Source organism: Talaromyces marneffei, chromosome 8 (genome assembly GCF_009556855.1).
Source record: "Talaromyces marneffei chromosome 8, complete sequence".
Lineage (NCBI taxonomy): Eukaryota > Fungi > Ascomycota > Eurotiomycetes > Eurotiales > Trichocomaceae > Talaromyces > Talaromyces marneffei.
The window spans coordinates 1138495-1159880 of NC_072355.1; the positions used below are offsets into that span (position 1 = coordinate 1138495).

Sequence of the window (21386 nt, forward strand, 5' to 3'; positions counted from 1 at the left end):
TTCAAGGTGATCGGACTACTCCAACCCAACCATCCCCAAACTATCCTCCCACAACTTCGTGGCTGCATCAACATCATACGCATACTCCGCGTACCCCATACTGACCGGTCCCTTACTCTCATCCGCAGGCGGACTAATCTGAACATTCTCCAAAAACTTTCCGCCGGTGCCTTCCCACTCTTTTCCTACAGCCGCCCAAATCGTCGTCGCGGCCCCCTGTTCCGCAGATTTCAGCAGGCTCCTCAACGCAGCCATCTTCCACATCTGCGCTACCTGTTCTGGTGGTATCTTTTTGTTTAGCCCCGTCCCCGGGATCAGTCCCGGATTAACGGCTGTTGCATGTAGACCCTGGTCTGCGAATCGGCGCTCGATCTCGTTGGCCATGTAGATATTTGCGATTTTGGAGTGGCCGTAGGCGAGACCGGGGTTGTATTCGTCGGGTCTGTTGTCGTAGTTGTAATCACCGAACCGAATTTTGGATTGTCGATGACCCGCCGCAGAGAGCACGACGACTCTAGAGTTGAATTCTGGTGTCGAAGAAGCGAGGAGCGCATCCTTGAGGTGCTGGAAAAGCGCAAAGTGGCCTAGGTGATTGATACCAAAGTGCTGCTCAAAGCCGTCTTGCGTTTTGTCCTTGGGGTAGCCTCTTATCCCTTTCCACAGGTACCGCCTGTTAACATAGGCCTTAGAGACGGAAGGGTGGGATTAGGGCCAAAAAAAAAAAAAAAAAAAAAAAAAAAAAAAAAAAAAAAAAAAACTAACCAGCATTCGTGATCAAGACATTAACCTTCCCACCACTAACCTCCAAAAACTTTTTGGCTACACCTCTAACACTCTCTAATGAACCCAGATTCATTTCCAGAAACACTACTTTTCCCGGCTTGCCATCCCCGGCAATGTGTTCTGCAACTTCCGTTCCTCTCTCACGAGTTTGTCCTGTGATATACACATCTGCACCCGTAACGTGGAGGGCGCGTGCAGTCTCGACGCCAATTCCGTTTGTGCCGCCGGACACGAAGAAGGTCTTGCCAATCAGAGCGCCGTCGAGCTTTTGGTCGCGGATGATTTTGAGGGCTGTTGGGCGAGCATCGCCGGGACCGTTGGGGTCTTCGTGGTCGGCGGCGTAGGGGGCTAGGAGGGTTGTCATTTTGTGTTATACGGTAAGTTGGGTGTTAGTGGAATATGAATCTTAATAATGATCTTTTGGTTCTGCTTCGTTCAGATTGGACGTAATCAAGCTGGTTTATATAACCTTGGGGTTTTGTTCATCCCCTTCAAAAGTCAAGTCCTCCGATCAAGTCCGCGGGGATAATTCGGTGTTAGGGCATGGTTTGACTACCTTGTGTCCTTTGCGGGAAGTTGACACCGCTCATTATGGGACTAGAATTCATCAACCTGGGAGAATCATACTGGTTCATTGTAAACGCTGAATATATAATTTGTAATTCGTAAAGTTAGTCTATTTTTATGTGGTTATGTAGGTTAATGATGCAAGTAATGCTAGTTGTACCACCGCTATTATCGAATAACCTCCCCAGCTCATTCACCTACCAATATGCTTTTCATCTAACCAAACATGTCTGCTAAACCACCAAGATCAGGCCCATCATCGATATTGACTTTTGTTTTCTGTTGTCCCTCCATATCCGGGGGGGCTGTTGACATGTACCGCTGTTGCATTGCGCTACGAGCCTTCCGACGCTCTTCTCGTGTGCCGAGGATCTTTCCTTGCTCCGAGATACTAACCCCGCGCAACCCTTCGAGGAGATCCAAAACAAGGGCGCGTTGTTGACGGCCGGATGTTGAGCTCATCAGAGCCGTCTCGGTTTGAGCTACGCGCTGCTCGTGCATGCCGGGAAGACTTAGCATGACCGACCGCGGCGTGGTTGTACTGGAGCCATATAGTACCCATATTGATGCAATAAGTGTTGCAAGGTCTCGTTGCATATCGACAAAATATGGCTCATGAACCGATGTAATGCATGCGCGAAGGACCTCTGTGGAGATAAATTCTCGAATGGTAATTGCTGTGGGAGTATTGACCGGAGGTGCAAAGTCGACAAGAATAGAACGAAGGACTCGAGTAATGATGCTCCCGCATCTGGTGTCTCGCATGCGTAGGGCATGAGTGCAAAACATGAAGACGGGCTCCAATATCGTAGGGTTAGAGAGAACAAAGTGTCTCATGGAAGTTTCCAGAGATACCGGCGGTTGTGGTGCGCTTGGATCATCGCTGGTAGCTGCATCTGGATCTTTTGAAACGGTTAGTCAATGCCAATATCGGGTTTAAGTTAAACTCATTACTTACCACCTCTTTGAGGGTCCAGTAGACTAGCTACCATGATAACCGCGGAATATGTCAGCTGCCGAAGGATGCTTTCATCCTTCATTTCCTCTGTCAAATCTCCGTCAACGAGGCCAGTCTTGCGTTGCTCTATATTGTCCCACTCTTCCGTGACCTTCTTGTCAACTTGCTTGAACAATGTACTGATCATTGGTGGTAGGAAATGTTCTCGGTACTGGACCGGACAGTCATCAATGAGACAACGAGAAATGTTCAGCAGAATTGAAAATTGATGCGACGATAAATGAGTTGAATCCTTGAATAGTGCCTCTGACAAGGGTCCGGGTAGTTCCTCAAAGCCGTAGAAATATTGTCGTAGTCGACTCATACTGAAGAGCATTGAGTAACAGGACTCTCGCACAGCTCTAACTTTGCCTCGAACCGATGAAGCAAAGCCTTCTAAAGTAGCTTTCGAAGTAGTGATCTTGGTATAAAAGTCATCTCGACTTCCTGTCGAAATTCCGGCTTGCCAAAATCGATCCGTGAGTATCTGACCAACCACGGCCATCATATCTTGAGAAAGGCTACTCCAGTTCGAGGGATTGTGAAAGGCATGTGCATGGCTTAAATTATGTCAGCTTAAATGAAGACTAGGAAAAGGTGAGTTACGTACCCGATTAGCTGTAACAAAGTAGGCAGGATTGTAGGTATCACATTCCGCCAGAGAGCACATCCAAGTTCATACGCAGGATCCGTTCGCTTGAGTTTTTCTGTGGAAACAGCGAGTAGAGTTTTCGTTCCACGCAAAGGTAGTTGCTATTTTCGAATATCAGAAGGGCACAGAACAAAAATTCATAATATACACACCTGAAATCGTCTCGCAAGTTCTCCTTGAATATCTTTCCCTATGCTATCAAGCGGTACAGCCGACCAATCTTCGATAGTTGCAGCTTGTTTGCTTTGCATGTATGGGCCTACTTTCTCCAGACCAAGAAGCTCGCAGAATCCATTGAAGGAAGACGACATGTTCCTGAATTCTTCGTTTTGCCAAGCAGTTCGAACAGGTTCCATGAAAGAGTTGAGCCTTTCCTCACGAACACGAGGATCAACGTTCTTTGTACGTTGTCTAAAAGATAAAATATTAGCAACACGTAGATCGATATTACCAGCAAGTTAGAACTTACGTGATGATTAACAAGACCGAAATCAACTCGGTCTGCAGCTTGTCGTCTAGCTGATGTGCTGCCGCAATCTCCCGTATCTTGGGCTCTAGGACATCATAAAATGTCTTTAACAATGTTAGCACAAAGCTCCTCTATCAGCGGCTAGATGTACTAACGAAGAAGTAATCCGCATAGCGCATTGACAGTCTACGTAATTCGTGACTCGCGAGACTGTGAAGCTCCCTAACCGCATCCGAGTAAGCTGGGTATTGTGGTTGGTCTTCCAGATGGGTCATCAAAATATGTTCCAAAACTTTCAGTGCAAAGCTTGGTGTTTTGTCGAGAGCTTTTGAAGATATGTCAACAACGAGTCTAATGACTCTTTGTTTGAGTATGGGGTCCTAGAAAACCCGTAAGTACTGCGATTCCTTCTCTCGTTGATATCGTTGCCTACCTCGAAATTCCTTTGCATCAAACTCATGGCCCAATTCTCAATCGCTTGTTCGAGCTGAGTTCGCTGCTGTTCCTGATTGTGATATTAGTAAGTACGAGACTACACTTCACCACACAGCTTGACCTTACATCTTCTTGGGGGCTGCGACCATGCGCTATAATCCACTTCTGATAACCCTTTAGAGTTGCTTCAACCACCGAAAATTGAGTATCAGCACGCATAAGTGGAAACGATGCTTTCTGAAATGTTGCCACTGTCTCAGCGTTAGCAAAGATCTTTCATCTTGAGATCATTGAACATACCACTGAAGGGCTGAACGCCATTGTAAAGATTGCTGAGATTTTGGTTCACATCAGAAAGAATATGTGGAACAGCTTCATACGGCCGTTTCTGGACGATGACCTCTATCACGGTAGAACAATAGCGGCGATAGTTGCCAACAAATGCGTGTCGCTCCGGGATCGTATCTATATCGTCGTTCAGGAAGAGGATAGTGGGATCTTCCGAGTCCTCTGGAAGATTCTCCCACCGCACTAGCCGTTGAGTGCAGATTTCAAGTAAGGGGGCAATCAAACGTGCAACAAAGTCCATTTGTTCAACTCTCTCCGCTGTAAGTAGTCGTGACCAGGAATGCAACACCGGAATTGAGACAGTCAGACTCTGGTGTCGGAGGATTTCAATCAGGAACTCGAAGAGAAAAGGTATGTCGGTGCGAGAGGCGCTCTGCAAATCAAGATCTTTATCTTCTAAGAAGGAGGCCGCATAAGACATAAGCTGTAGAAGAATATCAGCGACGGAATCCGCTTTAAATAAGAACTATTCTCAACGTACTTCTGACACTTTTTTACTTATATTGTATCTTGTCTCGTCAATGTCGGTAGCATCAACTGCAGCCCACTCATATAACCGTCTCAACAGCACCAGATGGTCAACATTGTAAATCTGCTCTACCAAAGGCGCAAATTCATCAACTTCGACATTAGATCTGCTGTACAAAGAATGTAAGGCTTCTATAGCGGCCTAAGTCATGTTAGTCTGTTGTCAAAGACAATCAAGCGGTGAGGAACAATACCAGAAGAATATGTTCAATTTGTGAAGTGAGGGTGCGGCATATTGTTGTAACGATATCGCATGTTATGATAGCTTTTGGTATAGACCAAACCAGCGCAGACCTTAGTACCGCAAGAGCCTTCAATGTGCAGTCCTTCGCCTCGCGTGAGGTGTTGACGCTGCCAAGACACTCATTTATGAGAATGCATATCCTGGAAAGCCATCCATCATCAAGATATCGAATCTCCTGTCTATGGTGTTCTCTTTCTGGAAACGTCTCTTGAAACACAGCAAGTGGTGTGAATATTTCGACCAACGCCCTGTTCAAGTCCGTACCCCTTAGCGACGAAGCAGTATCCTCTCGATAGAATATATCCTCTGAGAGAGTTTCCAGGATTGATAGGACGAGTTCTTTATGGAGAGCACTGCCGTTCCACAAGTTAAACAGATCTTGGTCCATGCTGTTCCAATCGATACCCCAACTCCTCTTTGCCACCTCGGTCCAGAGCTGAGCAACCTTGTTGCGGTAGTAGCTAGGATCCGTTTGTTGTATTCTTCGAGACAGTTCCATGATCATCTCCTTAAGCTCCATGATTTGATTGCTTGCTAAAGCAAACCCCGCATGCAGTAGGACATGGTCGAGTAATGAAAGTCCAAAATGCCTAATGAGTGGCGAATTGTTGACATCCGAGGCAAGTAGAAACCCTGTAGGCGCCGCATGTTCATCTTGCTTTTTCGATTCAAGAAATTGAAGGGCTTCTGCCCGCAGTGCATTCGACGACATGGGACTGTGGGAGACCTCCAGAGCATGGATGATGTCGGCCATGCCGTCTGCGGCAGATTGACCACCTGTATCCATGGTTGTTGATTGTCAACGGCAGACTCCGACAGTTGGAAAAAAGCGAAATCGTCTTTTTTTCCCCTTCTTTTTCTTTTTCTTCTCTCAGAACTGCACGGCTGGCATCATCGTTTGCCCTGGTCCTTCCCGTTCGTTGATGTTTTGGTGATCCCTTTCCTCCTTCTCTGCACGCCGGCTGTTTCTTGGGTGTCCGGCTGGATGTTCGTTATGTACCTTGAACACTTTGCAAAAAGGTCTTTTTACAAGATGCAGAACGTGCCAATATGCTGTATGTTGGAGAGAATATACTGTTTGGTCGGCGACAAAAGCGTTTGCTTTTTGATTGGGCTTGGCCGTTTAAATAGCTGGTGGGTCGCGGGCAGATTGGATCAATGCCTGGACTCTCCCCGTTGAATTTTGAATCCGAAAAGCGCGTGACAAGTTTACAGTGTCCAGAGAAAGGAAAACGTCGGTTTTTTTCCTTTTCGTCCTCTGTTGTGTTTTCAATATGGCGAATCGAGGAGGTACCTTGAAAATCGCGCAGTGCGCCGCCTTAATGATCAAAATATCATCCAGGCAACGGGCTCGGTGTGTTTTGATGACCCTCCGGTTCAGTCTGAAGAAGAAATCCTCCAGACAAAACACAGTAACTTCCAACGTGTGACCTTTTCAGCAAGAGTTATCCGGACCTCAGTTCCAGAACTATATATACAGTTGGAAAGAGCTCTACAAATTTGAGCTGGGCGATGGATGCATGTATGAACGAAGCGTTGAAAGACTAAGACACATTGGGTAACGGCCAGTGGGTCTGCTGTTCAGGTCAGGTGATGCGCGTGTTTCTAGTGCGAAGTGCCCCTTTATAAGCAGTGATTTTCTCCAGGTTGCTTATAGCATCATCCTTTCTTAAGCGCCGTGCCCTAACATGGATGGATACATGCCATAGGCACTGCCATCGAATATTTATATGTATGGCATATACACATATCCAAGCATGTTTCTTTTATCCTATGGTTTTTGGGCTTGCTGGTTTTTTACTGGATATTTGGCATGACTTAGAGGCTGGCCAGTCATAGCAGACTCACATGGACGTGACCTCTCTACCAGTCAAGGTACTAGATGGTCCCATCTCAGAGAGTCATTGGAAATGCTTTTACCCATTCTATTGAGTGACAAAAATTATGACTAGACCGCTATTGGTATTCATATGACAAGTATCACTCTAGGAGTCATGAATCTAGGTATAAAATCTACGAAGCCCTCCATTTCAGTAAAATCATATTTCCTATATTTCCTACCGCTTCATTCCAAGCACTTCCTCGCATACCTTCCAAGGTCAAGAACAGCTTCTTGATTATCCACAACCAATTACTATTACTTTGAGCTATGCTCTTACTTCAAAAATCGAGTCGTCTCTGCCAGCTTCCTGACGAGCTTATTCTTACGCTCAGAGACCATCTAGATCCGTTCCCAGCAGCAAAGGGTTGTCTAGCATTGACTTGTTAGTACCTGCTGGGTATGATAGGTATCAAGTCGTTGGGTGCCCTCAAGATAAGACACAGTGAAGACCGAGAAGAGTTCTTGATTCATCTTTCGGTCCCTGGATACTTCTACTATTACAAATATTCAATTCTTCGTCCTGTGTCCGACAACATTGCTCCATGGAACTATACAGAACTAGAAAGCTGGGATACGACTTACGAGTATAAATGGTATCTTGAGAACGGAGAGTTTTGGTCTGAAAGAGCGTGTAGACCTCATCCACACAGAATACAAGATGATGATCCACATATGGATCATCTCAAATTATTGTTTTGGACGTATAAATATCGGGTTGAATACCTACATCTTCAACTAACCATGCAAAGACACCACCTTGGGCCTAGCTATGGTATTAGTCTTGACAATCTTTCACTCATACAAGTGATCGAAAAACCTCTAGACTTTGTCGACTGTGTGGCCCTGGTGTCAGCCGAGGCTCGCATACGTCGTCATGACGATAGGGAAAAACCGGGGATTTTTTATACTTACGTGTCCAAACTTGCATTTATTTCCCTCAGGAGGTTTCGACTACATACCTATACTTACTTAACGCTCTAGGAGGTGTATGCAGGCACCAATCGATGGAAAACCAATTAGCCTATACTGACGGCCACACTCATTATGATAATCTCACTGCAGAGATCTGTCCGGTGCATGTGGCCTTTGACCTCAGGCGTGACCGTGTCGACTACGTATCGCTGTCGGACGGCATACAGGGAGGAGCCTGGCCATCAGCAAGCCGGTGCTTTGAGTGCCCAAAGTGTGAGATGAACTTCCAAATACACATTGACCGATTAGCCCATCAACCAGAGTCACTTTTCGTCTGGGTCACCAGATGGTACAACCTAGGTCAAGGAAAGAGTCCCCAAGAAGCTGAATGGTCACGCCATCTCGAGCACGATCGGGAAGAGCAATATTGCTACAATCTGGGATGTAGTGGAGTTCGACAAACATTTGAGGAAACACCAGGTCTTTCGCAAACGGAACTTTTGGATCGCAACGCTCATATTCTGGTATCAGGCGAATATAAGAACTGGATAGGAAAATTTGAGAGTTGGTCTCAACCTATATCTTATTATCCAGGGAACTATCCCCAAACATCCAGAAGGTGATCAATCTCAGCGGGAAAGTCCGGCAACGTAGGTGTGGGGAGATAATGTTATTGAGGGGGACATTGTCCAACTCGACGGACTTTGACGGTGGCCATCTGGTATATAGGGAAGTGATTTCTAGTCAAACATGAAGGAATGATTCTTTTAGGATTTTAGATAGCTTCAACCCATTCTACATACTGCCATACACAAATCAGTAGCCAAGAAGAAAAATTGAAAAAGCGGAACTCCTCAGTTCTCATTTATCAAAACAACCTTATAAAGTTATGTACATCTTAATCCACACCCTCTTTTCGTTGGTTCTACCCTGCTCAAACGAAGCCCGCGGACGTAGAATCATATTTCTTGTTTACGGCATACAACACGAGTCAAGAACTGAAAAAGCTGCAAGTAATTGTAACAAATGGAACATGACTTGACGAGAGACTGCGGACGACAGCTCAGTATATCCGGCAGTGAATTTTCCTATGGATTGGTGTCTTCGTATTTGAGGCTTTTCGAATTCACTATTGAGTGACGTTGCTGGGGGTATATGTGAAGCTCGGGCGGACGAATCTGTGAACGTTCTGTTAGTATCACCCAACCATTTCCCCGAATTCATATCAAAAGGATCTGCCGTATAGAAAATTGCATACCTGTCAGAGTGGTATGGGCTGGTCTCAGTTCCGAGAAGCTCCTTCTCACGAGCCTGGTCGGCAAAGTGTCGACGCACTTGGTCACGGTCTTCTTCAGCTTGAAGGAGGGGGATGAGATGGATACGAGACCACATCTTTTCACGGGCAAGTTCACTATATAATTAAAAGTCGTCAGCATTTCAAAGGTCCTCGCCCGAATCGCACTTCGGTAGTCGCGACCGATCCGGAAGGCTAGGCACATACTTCAATTCGCGAACTCCGTAGTAGTATTTGTAGAAACCATATCCCATAATCAAATGCATGCCGACGAGGTAGGTAAAAGGCTTGAAACCGCGAGCAGGAATGTTGCGCTATACAATCCACATCACGCCGTTAACATTCAGTCGATTCGAAGCTTGTGCAATGTTTGACGTATCAACCGGAAAAATAACGAACCTTGTATTGAACAGGGCGATAGCCCCCAACGGGGGGCATATCCTGCGACATTTTGCTGATTTCAATGGATTGAAATGAACTCTTGATATGAGGCTCAGTGCTTGGAGAAGTCAAGGCTGGAGCGGTGGTCGTCCGGAAGGTGAAGGGATGATGTTGGAGCATCACGTGATTGCGGGTGCAAATCTGGAATTTCAGCGGTATGATTGGTGCATATTAACTGAAAGCGGGACGACATTTGGCTAGCTTGTCACAAATTTATTTCGAGGTTCAAAACACTTGCATTGAAATTCGCCCATGAGTATAACACAATGGAGGAAGAAGAGCGGCCCAGGAAGCTGCAGAAGACGGAGCATAAGGAAACAACAGAATCGACTACGACAGACAATGGCGAACCTGTGATGTCTGGTACACTAAAATCTGGTGACGAGCCCGCTATTGAAACAAGCGACGAGAATACCAAACTAGCAACGACCACGGCTAACACCCTTCAAAATCAAACGAACGAGACAGAAGAAAAACAAGAAGAAGCCACTGAAGGAAATGTCACAGCTCCGGGAGTCCCCCTGTCCAAGAGACAACAGAAACGAATGCTCAGACAGCAGAAGTGGGATGAACAAAAAGAAGAACGCAAGAAGCAACGAAAAGAGAAAAACAAACAGCGCAAGATACGCAAGAGGGAAGAATGGCAACACATTGTAGAAGAGAATGGAGGCAATATTCCCCCTAAAAAACGATCAGTTCTCGTCCCCGTGACACTGGTGATTGATTGTGGATGGGACCACTTGATGGATGACCGGCAGCGAATTTCACTCGGTTCGCAAATCACACGAGCATACTCGGATAATTCCAAAGCGGCGTATAGGTCTCATCTTATTATATCTTCTTTCGACAAGTTGCTGAAAGAGCGGTTCGATACGGTGCTTCGAAAAATGCACGAGAATTGGAGGGGTATTCGGTTCATGCCAGAAGATTTTGTTCATGCAGCTGAGCAGGCTAAGGAAAATATGAAAGGACCTCATGGTGGGAACCTGGCAGGTGCCTTTGCAGACAAAGAAGGCTTTGCACCCGAGAATGGAGAAGTTGTCTACCTGAGCAGCGACAGTCCCAATACGTTGACTGAGCTCAAACCATACAGCACATATATCATCGGTGGACTCGTAGACAAAAATAAACACAAGGGAGTCTGTTACCAGAAAGCCATAGAAAAGGGCATGAAAACTGCAAAACTGCCGATTGGAGAATACCTGCGCATGGCTTCGAGACCCGTTTTGGCGACCAACCACGTTGCTGAAATTATGATGCGATGGTTGGAACTTGGAGATTGGGGTGAGGCCTTTTTGAGGGTCATTCCGCAACGAAAAGGTGCTCAAAAAAGGGATAGATCGGATCACGCAGAGGATGTCGAAGACGAAGATGAGTCAGAGACTGCTGGTGATAATGCAGACATGGCCTCATCAGGCGAAGAGGGCGGTGGTGAAGCCGAACAGCTCGAAAGCAGCGCCGAGGCAGCATAGACTCCTGTATAATATGCAACATTCAGTCCCTTCTTTGCTTTATCCCATCAACAATTTTCTCTTTCTTTTTCTTTTTTTCTTTTTCTTTTTTTTTTTTCAAAACCTATCCTTCTGTCTTATAAAGATGGAAAGTCTATCATATTTGTATCTATCTCTAGCCGGGCCCCTTTAGGTTCGTCTTGAGGACTTCAGGAACATATCACAATGCGAATGGCCTACAATTACCGCTTTTGGCTCATGTGGATATGTATATGATTGAGCACCGCCGATTGGTCAGAAAAGCAGATTAGACTTTAGTCGTTGGTGGAGGCCTCAGATAAGTCGGGCTCGGACGAGTCTTTCAAACCATCAGTCTTTACTTCTTGCTAAGTAGCAGGGGACGTACGCCTTCAATATGAGTGCGGCGCGCCAGACAGCGCATCCCCATCCCGCGAAGCGGGCAAAAATGGGCGAGCGGACCATGCTGGCTTGCACAAATTGCAAGCAGCGCAAATTAAAGGTACTATTCCGGGTATTCCCTCATGGAATGGCCATGAGTTGTGGAGATCATTAATCTAATCATCTACTATAGTGCGATGGGCAAAGCCCCAAATGTAGTAACTGCACCAAAAGTGACCGAGGTATTTGGCTGCCTCCCATTTTAACATCAACACCTAGCCGGCTCATGCTCATTAACGATGCATAGACTGCCTAGTCGAAGACCCCGCCACGGGCTTGCACCGCCCGCGTGATTATGTGCAATCTCTCGAAGCGCGAGTGGCCTATTTGGAGGGTCTCTTGCAAGAATCACGGCCTGAGGTCGCTATTGATCACTTTGCGGGCCTCGGCCTCTCTCAACAAGCCAGACAGGCCAATAGAGGAGCTTTGGATTCTACTGGCGCTGCTAATGTTGCTCCTGGCGCGGCCAATACTGCTACTGCTACAACTAGCCAACTGCAGCAGGCCTCAGGAGACACACCTAATAGTGATCTTAGTGATGTGCGGTCGACGGAACCCCACGAAAGCGACCTTCTCAGCAATGAGGTAGCACTTCTCTGTCTCGGCGCTGCCGGACGGGAACCGCAGTACTTTGGACCTTCATCTGCTGTCCACTTCTCGCGCATTGTCGGAAGTACTCTGCGTTTGCCACGTCGCGGAGGAACGGGCTCACATTACAGTAATGCGAGCGACTCGGCCACCCGCCGCACCGCTCGCTACCTGGGGTTCCCTGACACTGCCACGATGGCCAAGCTCTCTGAGGCCTACTTTAGCAACATTCACCCGCAGTATCCCTTCCTGCATCAACCGACTTTTAGGGCTATGGAACAGGAATGCTTAGAAGCTAGCTTGCGCAATAATATCAATGCGGCCAGTGAATCTTCGCTCTTCTTCGTGCTTATGGTACGCCATTTCCTTTCTTGCTTCATCACCCCTTCAAAGCAGACACCTCAAGTGTTGCAGTGGCATGTCTGATTATTTGCTTATATTCTCTTCAGGTTTACGCAATTGGCTCTCTGGCACTTGGGCACAGCGAAGTCGACGCTGCAGAGGTAAGTTTCATTGTTCCTACCAAGATATGATACTTTTTTTTTTTTTTTTTCAACAGGACGACCTAATCATACAAACAACTTCTTTATTAGGGATATTACGCCATGGCACTTAATTATATTGCACACCTCCTTGACATGGATAATTTACTGTCCATACAAGCAATGCTTTGTTGTGCAGTATATTCTGTTCGGTCTCAGGCTGGGGTCAGTCTATGGTAAGAAATGATGTCCTCTCTTACGTTACAACCCTTTTGTACTGCCAGTAGGTTTTTGGTTGAAACGCTTATATGTGAGTTCTAGGAAAATATCCGGGATGGCCATGCGACATTGTGTCGAGTTAGGCTACCATCGCAGCACCGAGAGATATCGCAACTCGGTAGATACACTGACCAAGGAGATTTCCAAGCGCTGTTTCTGGGTTGCCTATGACATTGATCTTGTCGCATCATTTATTCTTGGTCGTCCAGCAGGCATATCGGATAGTGCCATTGACGTTGAGGTATATCTCCTTAACCCATACGACCCATCATTTCGCACCAGTCATCTACATGTTCTCTATTGGTTTTTGTTTCTTATTAACAACAAGTAGTTACCTCTGGATATAGACGATGAATATATAACACGCGACGGCTTGCTCTGCCCCCCGAGACAGAACACTTCCGACCCACCAACTCAACTTACGGGTGCTCTCCATTCCATCAAGCTTCGACAACTGTGGTCTAAGTTTCGCAACAATCTATTCTCCACCAACTCCCATCAGGAGAATGACAGCTCCAGAAATCCGAACAGAATTCCGGTCGAGGTTTTGCGTCAGGAATTGGAAGAGTGGCGTGCCATATCTCCAGATAAACTGGAAAACATTCACCTTCGCCCGCTATCGGTGTTTGCCTCAGACGACTGGTTTGGGCTGGCCTACCACTACTCTATTTTACTTCTCTATCGTCACTACATCATCGACAGCCCCGAACCCGCTGCCCAGGGGTCGGACCCTTTGGCCCAGGAAGACAACGAACCCGACGCTCGTGACCGCGCCTTCGAGATCTGCGCGACACATGCGCGACAAATGTGCCTTGGGTACCGACGGCTGTACCAGTCGCAACGGTCACAGATCCAGTTCACATGGGGTAGTTTGCATATCCTGTTCTTGGGCGGGCTGACATACCTCTACTGCCTATGGAAGTCCCCTTACATCCGCAAGCGCACGCGACAGAGCGCCGTCATCAACACATGCATGGCGTGCACAACGGTCCTCATCATAATCGCCGAGCGCTGGAACGAGGCATGCTCGTACCGTGATATCTTCGAGCTACTATCTGAGAGCACCATCACCATGATCTGTGGCAATGGCGGTGATGCAGTAAGTGGCGAGAGCGTAGAGCTGGCGACGCTGACGACTCTGATGGGTGGCGGCGATACCAGCACCGGGACGCATCCATCTGGTGGTGGCCTAGTTGGGAATGCAAGTGGCGGTGGAAACATGTACGATGCCTCTACAGCTACTGATGGGTGTGGAGCCACAGAACAGATCGGAGGACCCGATATGCCTCTACAGGACTGGATAATGGCATTGGACCATGTTACTGCGTCAGGAGATTCACAATGGTTGGCTCAGGAACTACTTCAGGGGATCAGAGATTTCGAAGCGGAAACGAACATTAATTCGCTGAATTGAAATGAGCGCGCTATCCCAGGTGCGGAATCTACCGGCCAACTTTACAATGGACGGCTCACCACGGAGGTTTCCTGGCCTTCTACGCCCCCGCCTTTCTATTCGGCTCGACCCGGCGGGGCGCTGTTTTGGGGCCTTGTGGGGGTTACGAGTATCTCATTGTTTATCTAGATGTGATAGAGCAAGCACACAACCGACACAACTACGTATCCCTAGACGATATATCGCACAGCTTACAAATCAGCCATGTCACCAACAGCAACATCTGCAGGAGACAATACTGCAACATCTACAGCCCCCAAGCCTACCAAAACGCCGGAAAGGCCTCTTCGTCACATTCCTTGGCCGGAAACTCCGCTGGAGCAGAGAAAATGGCAGCTGGAACAGATGGCTGGTGCATTTCGCATCTTTGCTAAATTAGGGTTTGCGGATGGTGCTAGCGGGCACATCAGTTTAAGGGGTAAGAATAAAACATCGGCGGCAGAATTAGATAGTTGCTGACGTTTGCCTAGATCCCGTCCAGCCCGAGACCTTCTGGATCAACCCCTATGGCGTGCATTTTGGTGTACTCACCGTTGCGGACATGGTGCACATCGACCGCGAAGGAAATAGGATTGGGGGCGGCGACGCGGCGGTCAATCGCGCAGGCTTCATCATCCACCGAGCGATTCACGAAGCTCGCCCGGACCTACACGCAGCGTGCCACATGCACAGCCCTTATGGAAGGGCATGGAGCACATTCGGTCGCGGCATCGACATGCTCAACCAAGACAGCTGCATGTTCTACGAAGACCTCTCCGTCTACGCGGGCTTTGGCGGCGTTGTGCTGGCTCCGGAGGAGGGCGACAATATCGCGCGCGCTTTAGGACCACGAAATAAGAACATCATTCTGCAAAACCATGGTATTCTCACCTGCGGCGGCACCATTGCGGAGGCCGCGGCCTTCTTTATCGCCCTTGAGCGTGCCTGTCACACCCAACTGTTGGTCGAGTCGTCGACGGCTCCGACTAATGTGGGCGGTGCTGTCTCGGGCCTGTCCAAGACCTTGGTTTCGCCTGAGGAGGCCGATTACACCAAAAAGGGTACGGGCACGCCCGAAGTCATGTATATGCAATTTGTGCCCGAGTATCAACTCATTCTTAAGGAGACAAAGGGTGATTTTCTTTGATCTTCTACTGGTTGTACGATAAACATCACTTTCTCTCACGATTTGATCAGGGTTGTGGATTCAAGGCAGTCACTCTAATCTTCAGACATCAGGTTCTTCTTATCAGATTGTCATTCTTAGATAACAGCTTTTGCGCTTAGAAATCCCGCCCTATTGATAAGATCAAGGATACTGACGTAACAAAGTGTACGATAAAACATTTAAAAGTCGTCGAGTACGGCGAAAAGCAGAAAAGAACAGGAATTGGCCAATCGTGAGCCCGGAAACAGCCCCCATGTGGAAGAAGCCGAGTGAGGGGATGAACGATAAGATCTCGGGGGAAGCCGAGGTGCTAGCTACGTACATGTATTGTCGATCTATATTTTTTTAAGCTGTTAAACAGCTCCTGCGATATCGCATTCTGATAGGAATTACTCTACTCTGGCTTTAGTCCGCGATAGATTTTGTTGGAAATCTGTATCATACTTATATTTCTTTCTCATCGCCTTCCAACTTTCTATCAAATCATTCAAGTACAAAGCGAGAGCCTGTTCTTTATCTTTCCCCGCTGGAGCTGTAATCATGGCCATCATGCCCGCAACGAAGCCGCGAGTCGTCTGTCTAGGTGAGCCCAAATTCGTGGGCGAGGATTACCTCGAGAAGTTCCAGACAGAATTCCGATACTCCGTGCTGCCCGCAACCAACCGCGCAGAGACACAGCAGATGATCCCAGAAGACATAAAAAAGAATGGCCCAATTGACGCTTTCATCATCCGCATGGGCACCCCACCATACGAGCCCTTTGATGAGGATTTACTCAAGGACTTGGTCCCCGGTTGTAAGATCATCACATCTGCCAGCGCTGGCTTCAATGAGTTCGATGTCGACTGGATGGCCTCCAAGGATATCTGGTTCTGCAACACCGTCAACGCCGTGGCAGAGGCTACTGCCGATATGGCTATATTCCTGACTTTGGCCGTGCTCCGGAATACCACTAATGCTGAGAAGAGTGCACGCAACGGTTCCTGGAGATCAGGCGCTGGCTTGGTGCCCGGCCGCGACCCTGGCGGATTGACGCTCGGTATTGTAGGCATGGGGGCTATTGGAAAGGTACGATAACCAAAACCTGCACATTGATTTACGCTTTTTGCTAACTCGGGGATGATGTAGTACATGGCCAAAAAGGCTCTAGCATTCAATATGAAGATCACATACTACAACCGCCGACAACTCCCCGCTGAGGAAGAAGCCAAGTACAATGCAACCTACTGCTCGACGCTGCACGAACTCCTCGGCGAGGCCGACGTGGTGTCACTCAACTGCCCGCTGAACAACGAAACCACCAACCTGATCGGAGCGGCCGAGTTCGCAGCTATGAAAGACGGCGTATTCCTGGTCAACACAGCTCGTGGCCCTGTTATCCACGAGCCCAGTCTCATTGAGGCACTCGAGAGCGGAAAAGTGGCTCGCGCAGGGCTTGACGTCTTTGCCAATGAGCCTAGTCCTGATCCATACTTTTTGAAGAGTGATAAGGTTGTTGTTCAGCCTCATTTGGGTGGGTTGACGGACGTTGCTTTCATGAAGGCTGAGCGAGAGTGCTTTGAGAATATCCGTGCTCTTTTCACCAAGGGCAAGCCAAATTCGCCTGTACGGGAAATAAAGGCCAAGGTATAAAGAGCCTTCAAGGTTCGTAGGAGCGGGATTGATCCGGATTGCATTGCATTGGCTAGGAAAAGGTCCATAGAATACATAGGTATAATGAATTCATACATAGAAGGAAAAAAATAACATTGAACATTTGTATAAAGTATATAATTGATCAAAGCCTACAATTTAGCACTTGGGCCGAGGCGGGAGTCTGTAACCAAAGCTATATTTGCCATGGCCCTGGGACCCTTCGAACCCTGCATGATCTCATTGATAGGACTCTGCTGTTCGCCTAATGACCTCCATTTCCAAGCTTGGATAGCTGGTCTATCGCTGCCAACTCCCTCCATCGCATCAACAATCCAGTTTCCGAGGCTGGGAAGGTACTTGAAGGCATGGCCGCTGCCGCTGGTAGCCACCATTAGTCCATCCATACCAGGAACCCTGTCCACAGTGAGGTGGTTATCAAAACTATCATTGTACCAGCAGATGCGGGTCATGGAGATGTGGATTCCTGCCTCTCCGAGTTCTGGAAGATATTCGTCAAGGAAAGTCTGAATCACGCTCAGCGCTTGTTTTGGTATTGCCTTGATTGATTCCTCTTTGGTCCACCGAGTGATGGGTACGCTGCGTTCACGCCCGTCACTTTGTACCTGAGGGTTTGTGTATTTCGTGCCGCGGTAGCCGATCTTGAGCCAGCCGTCGTCCGTTCGAGGGAAACCGTATAGACCGCCTGAATGACCGTCGCGCATCTTGTGCATCCAGCTGGGGAAGTTTTTGGGTGCGAATTGGTCGTAGAGAGGCGAGTCCTTGGGGATCTTCAACAGCGCCACAGAGCCGGCTGTGGCCTCGTTCAGCCCGTCAAGAGCCGGTAGGATTGACGGCGTCCAGCCACCGCATGCGAGTATGACCACGGAAGCGTGGTGTGTCTTGCCATCCGCTGTGCGGATGCCGGTTACCTTGCCCTTGTCGCCACGCAGCAACTCCTTGAGCTCACCTGCTACGGGATCGAGGACGAACTTGGCACCGTAGCTGCGAGCCTTGTGCAGCGCGAAGCGGCAGGCCTTGTCAGCATATGTCATGCCACCCGTACGATCAAAGAGGCCGACATTCGGCCGGCTAGGGTTTTGTCTCTTGAACGGCTCCAGGTTGAGGCCGACTGACTTCGCCAGTTCTTGGTCCTGTGCGTTGGTGGTGACAAGTTGGGTGTTTTTGGGCATTGATTCGAGGCTGGCTTGTTCGAAAGGAGGCAATACAGGACCATCAGTCATGACTAAGTGTCCGTTATTGACCCAGACACGGTCTGAGGTCGTCATGCCCGGAGGCACCGTCTGGCCGCTTTGTAGCTCGGCGTTCCACTGATTCCAGCCCTCCACGGCCTCGAGAGTTATATCCTGGTAGATTACATCCTTGCCATATACCGCTCGGATGATCTTGTTGATATCTATATAGCCGGGGTCAGCCTTGCCTCATTCAAGGCCGTCTTGTGGCATGTAGTTTGCTCGTTACCTGCAGATGCTGCATCACAGCCATTGAAGTATGAATACAGCGACTCATCATAGGGTTGTTTGTCGAACACAGTCACATCGGTATAACCACGACGGCCAAGGTGTAGAGCTGTGCTCAGGCCAAAGGCTCCCGCACCCACGATGATAATCGGGTCGTTTTTGTTCGGACTTCTGGCCGTCATTGTGGCTGATCTTTTCAACCTCGAAACACAGACCGCAGAACAGATTGACAGTAGATTGCACTCAGGATGAACTTTTTTATTTTATGCCAATGTATCACATGAGCATGGCTTTCACTAATTCAATCTTATCTAATCTGGACTGAGGAGAAATGATGGGGCGGGCGGATTCTCCCGAGATAGGCACCAAGGGACCGGGTAATCAACACAGAGATTTCAGCACGTCAAATACCGTACTGGAGATGGCAGAAACACATCAAGACTAACAAATAATGGGTCCGCGATGTTGTGATAGCACGTACAGTTATCAACCATTGGATGCGAAAGAACTGACCCGCCCCTTGGCCCTCGGTTTCTACCGAAACTCAACAGTCTGTTGTGACCCGGATAGTTCCCTAACTCATAAGTAGTACACACAGCTTATCGCTCGCGTGATGAACCCTAAGATAAACATACAAGCCAACGAAGGGCCAGTTTATGAGATATCAGGAACTCACACCCTCGCTCGATCTTCATCATCGGGCTGAGCAATTGGTGATTGGTGAAACAAAGGAGGAAGAGAAAAGTGAGACTCTACCGGCAGTGGACCGAACACCAGCAAAATGGCTTTCAAAAATTCAACCCTCGCCAAGTACATCAAAAACATCAAGACCTCTCCGAGATCATTGATTGCTAATCGCACGCTCTTGACGACGGCGGCACTCTATGCGCTTGCTGGAATTCCTTTGTGTAAGTTACTTCGCGTTGTACTCAAGATGAAAATCATCTTAACCGCTTCACAGGTTGGGACCAAGGTTCAAGCGCCACTATACCCTCTCTGCCTGGCTTTGCGAAGGAGTTCGGTATTACATCTGCAACCAACCCGAGTCAGGTTTCCAATTTCGTTTCCCTGGTGTACATAGGATGTGGTGTCGGAGCTGCTCTTTCGTTCTTCGTCAACGACCGGGTGGGCCGTCTATGGTCCCTCCGCCTGTATTCTGTGATCTGGATCATCGGCCAGCTGATTGCTGTCGGCTCTCAAGGAAACATGAAGGTCATGTACGCCGGACGAATTGTGGCCGGATTTGGTATCGGACCCCTTACTGTCATCGGACCTGTGTCGCTCGTGGAGATTGCTCCGTCTGAGATCCGGGGTCTACTCACCACCTGGTTCAGCGTTGTCCTCCTAATGTCCCTTTTCATGGCCGCATTCACAGTCTATGGCTGTTTTGTGAGCATGGCTGCCAGCTCGCTGCAGTGGCAAGTCCCTTTCTTTGTGCCAACCATTATCATGGCCTTTGTAATCCTCGCTAGTTTCTTTGTTAGTGAGAGTCCACGTTGGCTCTTTCTAAAAGGTCGTGATGAAGAAGCTATTGAGGCCCTCGTCAAGATCCGCGGTCTACCTCTGGATCATCCTCGCGTGCAATCTGAATTGCAAGACATCCAGAAATCCCTCGCCAAGGAGCGCGCCGCTTATGGGGATGCCACATCGTATTCCCTCCGGGGTCTCGGAGCTATCCTAAAGGAAACATTCCTCGTCCCAGCGAACCTCCGACGTACTCAGCAAGCCTTTATTTCATACGCTTTAGCTCAGCTATCCGGCGCCAATAGCATCACGACGTATCTGGTCCCTATCCTAAGCTTGGTCGGCGTCAAGGGTGGTACTTCTTACAGTCTCTTGATTGCTGCTATGTATGGTGTTGTCAAATTCTTCTATACTGTGATTGCCAGTTTCTTCTTTGTCGACGCCATTGGTCGTAGAAACAGTCTCTTCCTTGGTATTACGATTCAGATGCTCTCGGATATCTACATTGGCGTCTACGTCAAGTTCAAACAAGCAGGACCCGTTCCTACTTCCGCGGGACAAGCTGCTCTTGCGGCCATCTTCATTCATGGCTTCGGCTATGCTGTAGGTGAGTAATATCGTCCCTCTTGGGTTCGGAAGATCGCGAAACTAACTTCAGATCAGGCCTTCTAGTATTGCCCTACGTGTTTGTCTCGGAACTGTGGCCAAACCAGATTCGTTCATTCGGCGCAGCCCTGACTCAAACCTTCCACTGGCTGTTCTTCTTCGGTGTCAACAAGGGTATTCCCTCCCTTCTTTCCAGTACCAACAACTGGGGAGCATTCATCTTCTTTGCCGGTTGGTGTTTCTTGGCCCTCATCTACTCCTTCCTGGTGGTCCCCGAGACGGCCGGCGTGGACTTGGAAAAGCTGGACGCTTTGTTTGAGGGCCCCTGGTGGAATCAGTACAAGCGACCCAAGGCCATGGTTACAGAGTCTGTGGAGATAGGGTAAGTCTTCTGTTTCTTCCTTACTAAATCTGGGCAAGACTGACCGTATATTCAGTCAGAAGAGTGACAGCGAAGAGACCCGGTCGGCGGAGGGTGTTGCCGTGAAGCAGTGAGGCTTTGTTTTACGTTGTTATATACGAGACTGCAGGATTTATTTTGGATGTATCAATTTCAAAGTGAGACCTAGTTGAGCAAGTGATTTTGTCTGAATAGGCTTGCCTTTAGGGCATCATCAACCACGTATATTAGGTATATTATTAATACATATAAGTTATCTACAAAGAAATTAACCATTCCTTGAATAATAATTACTTTTTTAACTAAAGTACTCTACAAGGCATTTCTTACACTGCGCTCCTCACACCGAGTCGACAGTAATGTTTGGATTAGGGTTATGTATATTATTCGAT

General features: G+C 48.1%; 9 protein-coding genes across 9 annotated transcripts; 5 read left to right on the forward strand and 4 right to left on the reverse strand.

Moving 5' to 3' along the window:
• Positions 1-15: 15 nt before the first annotated feature.
• Positions 16-1147, reverse strand: EYB26_009755 (uncharacterized protein; the record flags this gene model as incomplete). The annotated part of the gene is made up of 2 exons (XM_054269002.1): positions 16-653; positions 763-1147. 2 exons carry the CDS (start codon positions 1145-1147, stop codon positions 16-18), a joined length of 1023 nt encoding a protein of 340 aa, XP_054124977.1.
• A 419-nt stretch (positions 1148-1566) lies between these two features.
• EYB26_009756 (uncharacterized protein) lies at positions 1567-5810 on the reverse strand (the record flags this gene model as incomplete). Its single annotated transcript, XM_054269003.1, has 11 exons — positions 1567-2252; positions 2309-2907; positions 2958-3100; positions 3152-3410; positions 3469-3572; positions 3624-3848; positions 3902-3973; positions 4030-4154; positions 4204-4675; positions 4733-4921; positions 4974-5810. The coding sequence occupies 11 exons, from the start codon at positions 5808-5810 to the stop codon at positions 1567-1569; spliced, it is 3711 nt and encodes a 1236-aa protein (XP_054124978.1).
• Positions 5811-8946: 3136 nt separating this feature from the next.
• Positions 8947-9561, reverse strand: EYB26_009757 (uncharacterized protein; the record flags this gene model as incomplete). Its single annotated transcript, XM_054269004.1, has 4 exons — positions 8947-8995; positions 9076-9228; positions 9319-9425; positions 9511-9561. The coding sequence occupies 4 exons, from the start codon at positions 9559-9561 to the stop codon at positions 8947-8949; spliced, it is 360 nt and encodes a 119-aa protein (XP_054124979.1).
• A 257-nt stretch (positions 9562-9818) lies between these two features.
• Positions 9819-11024, forward strand: EYB26_009758 (uncharacterized protein; the record flags this gene model as incomplete). The annotated part of the gene is made up of 1 exon (XM_054269005.1): positions 9819-11024. One exon carries the CDS (start codon positions 9819-9821, stop codon positions 11022-11024), a length of 1206 nt encoding a protein of 401 aa, XP_054124980.1.
• Positions 11025-11418: 394 nt separating this feature from the next.
• On the forward strand, positions 11419-14225 carry EYB26_009759 (uncharacterized protein; the record flags this gene model as incomplete). Its single annotated transcript, XM_054269006.1, has 7 exons — positions 11419-11523; positions 11596-11644; positions 11710-12404; positions 12500-12553; positions 12644-12768; positions 12854-13052; positions 13143-14225. 7 exons carry the CDS (start codon positions 11419-11421, stop codon positions 14223-14225), a joined length of 2310 nt encoding a protein of 769 aa, XP_054124981.1.
• Positions 14226-14468: 243 nt separating this feature from the next.
• On the forward strand, positions 14469-15390 carry EYB26_009760 (uncharacterized protein; the record flags this gene model as incomplete). Its single annotated transcript, XM_054269007.1, has 2 exons — positions 14469-14682; positions 14735-15390. 2 exons carry the CDS (start codon positions 14469-14471, stop codon positions 15388-15390), a joined length of 870 nt encoding a protein of 289 aa, XP_054124982.1.
• Positions 15391-15960: 570 nt separating this feature from the next.
• EYB26_009761 (uncharacterized protein) lies at positions 15961-17043 on the forward strand (the record flags this gene model as incomplete). Its single annotated transcript, XM_054269008.1, has 2 exons — positions 15961-16479; positions 16540-17043. The coding sequence occupies 2 exons, from the start codon at positions 15961-15963 to the stop codon at positions 17041-17043; spliced, it is 1023 nt and encodes a 340-aa protein (XP_054124983.1).
• A 152-nt stretch (positions 17044-17195) lies between these two features.
• On the reverse strand, positions 17196-18706 carry EYB26_009762 (uncharacterized protein; the record flags this gene model as incomplete). Its single annotated transcript, XM_054269009.1, has 2 exons — positions 17196-18460; positions 18526-18706. The coding sequence occupies 2 exons, from the start codon at positions 18704-18706 to the stop codon at positions 17196-17198; spliced, it is 1446 nt and encodes a 481-aa protein (XP_054124984.1).
• Positions 18707-19305: 599 nt separating this feature from the next.
• Positions 19306-21089, forward strand: EYB26_009763 (uncharacterized protein; the record flags this gene model as incomplete). Its single annotated transcript, XM_054269010.1, has 4 exons — positions 19306-19432; positions 19486-20595; positions 20652-20976; positions 21032-21089. The coding sequence occupies 4 exons, from the start codon at positions 19306-19308 to the stop codon at positions 21087-21089; spliced, it is 1620 nt and encodes a 539-aa protein (XP_054124985.1).
• Between the last annotated feature and the right edge of the window lie 297 nt (positions 21090-21386).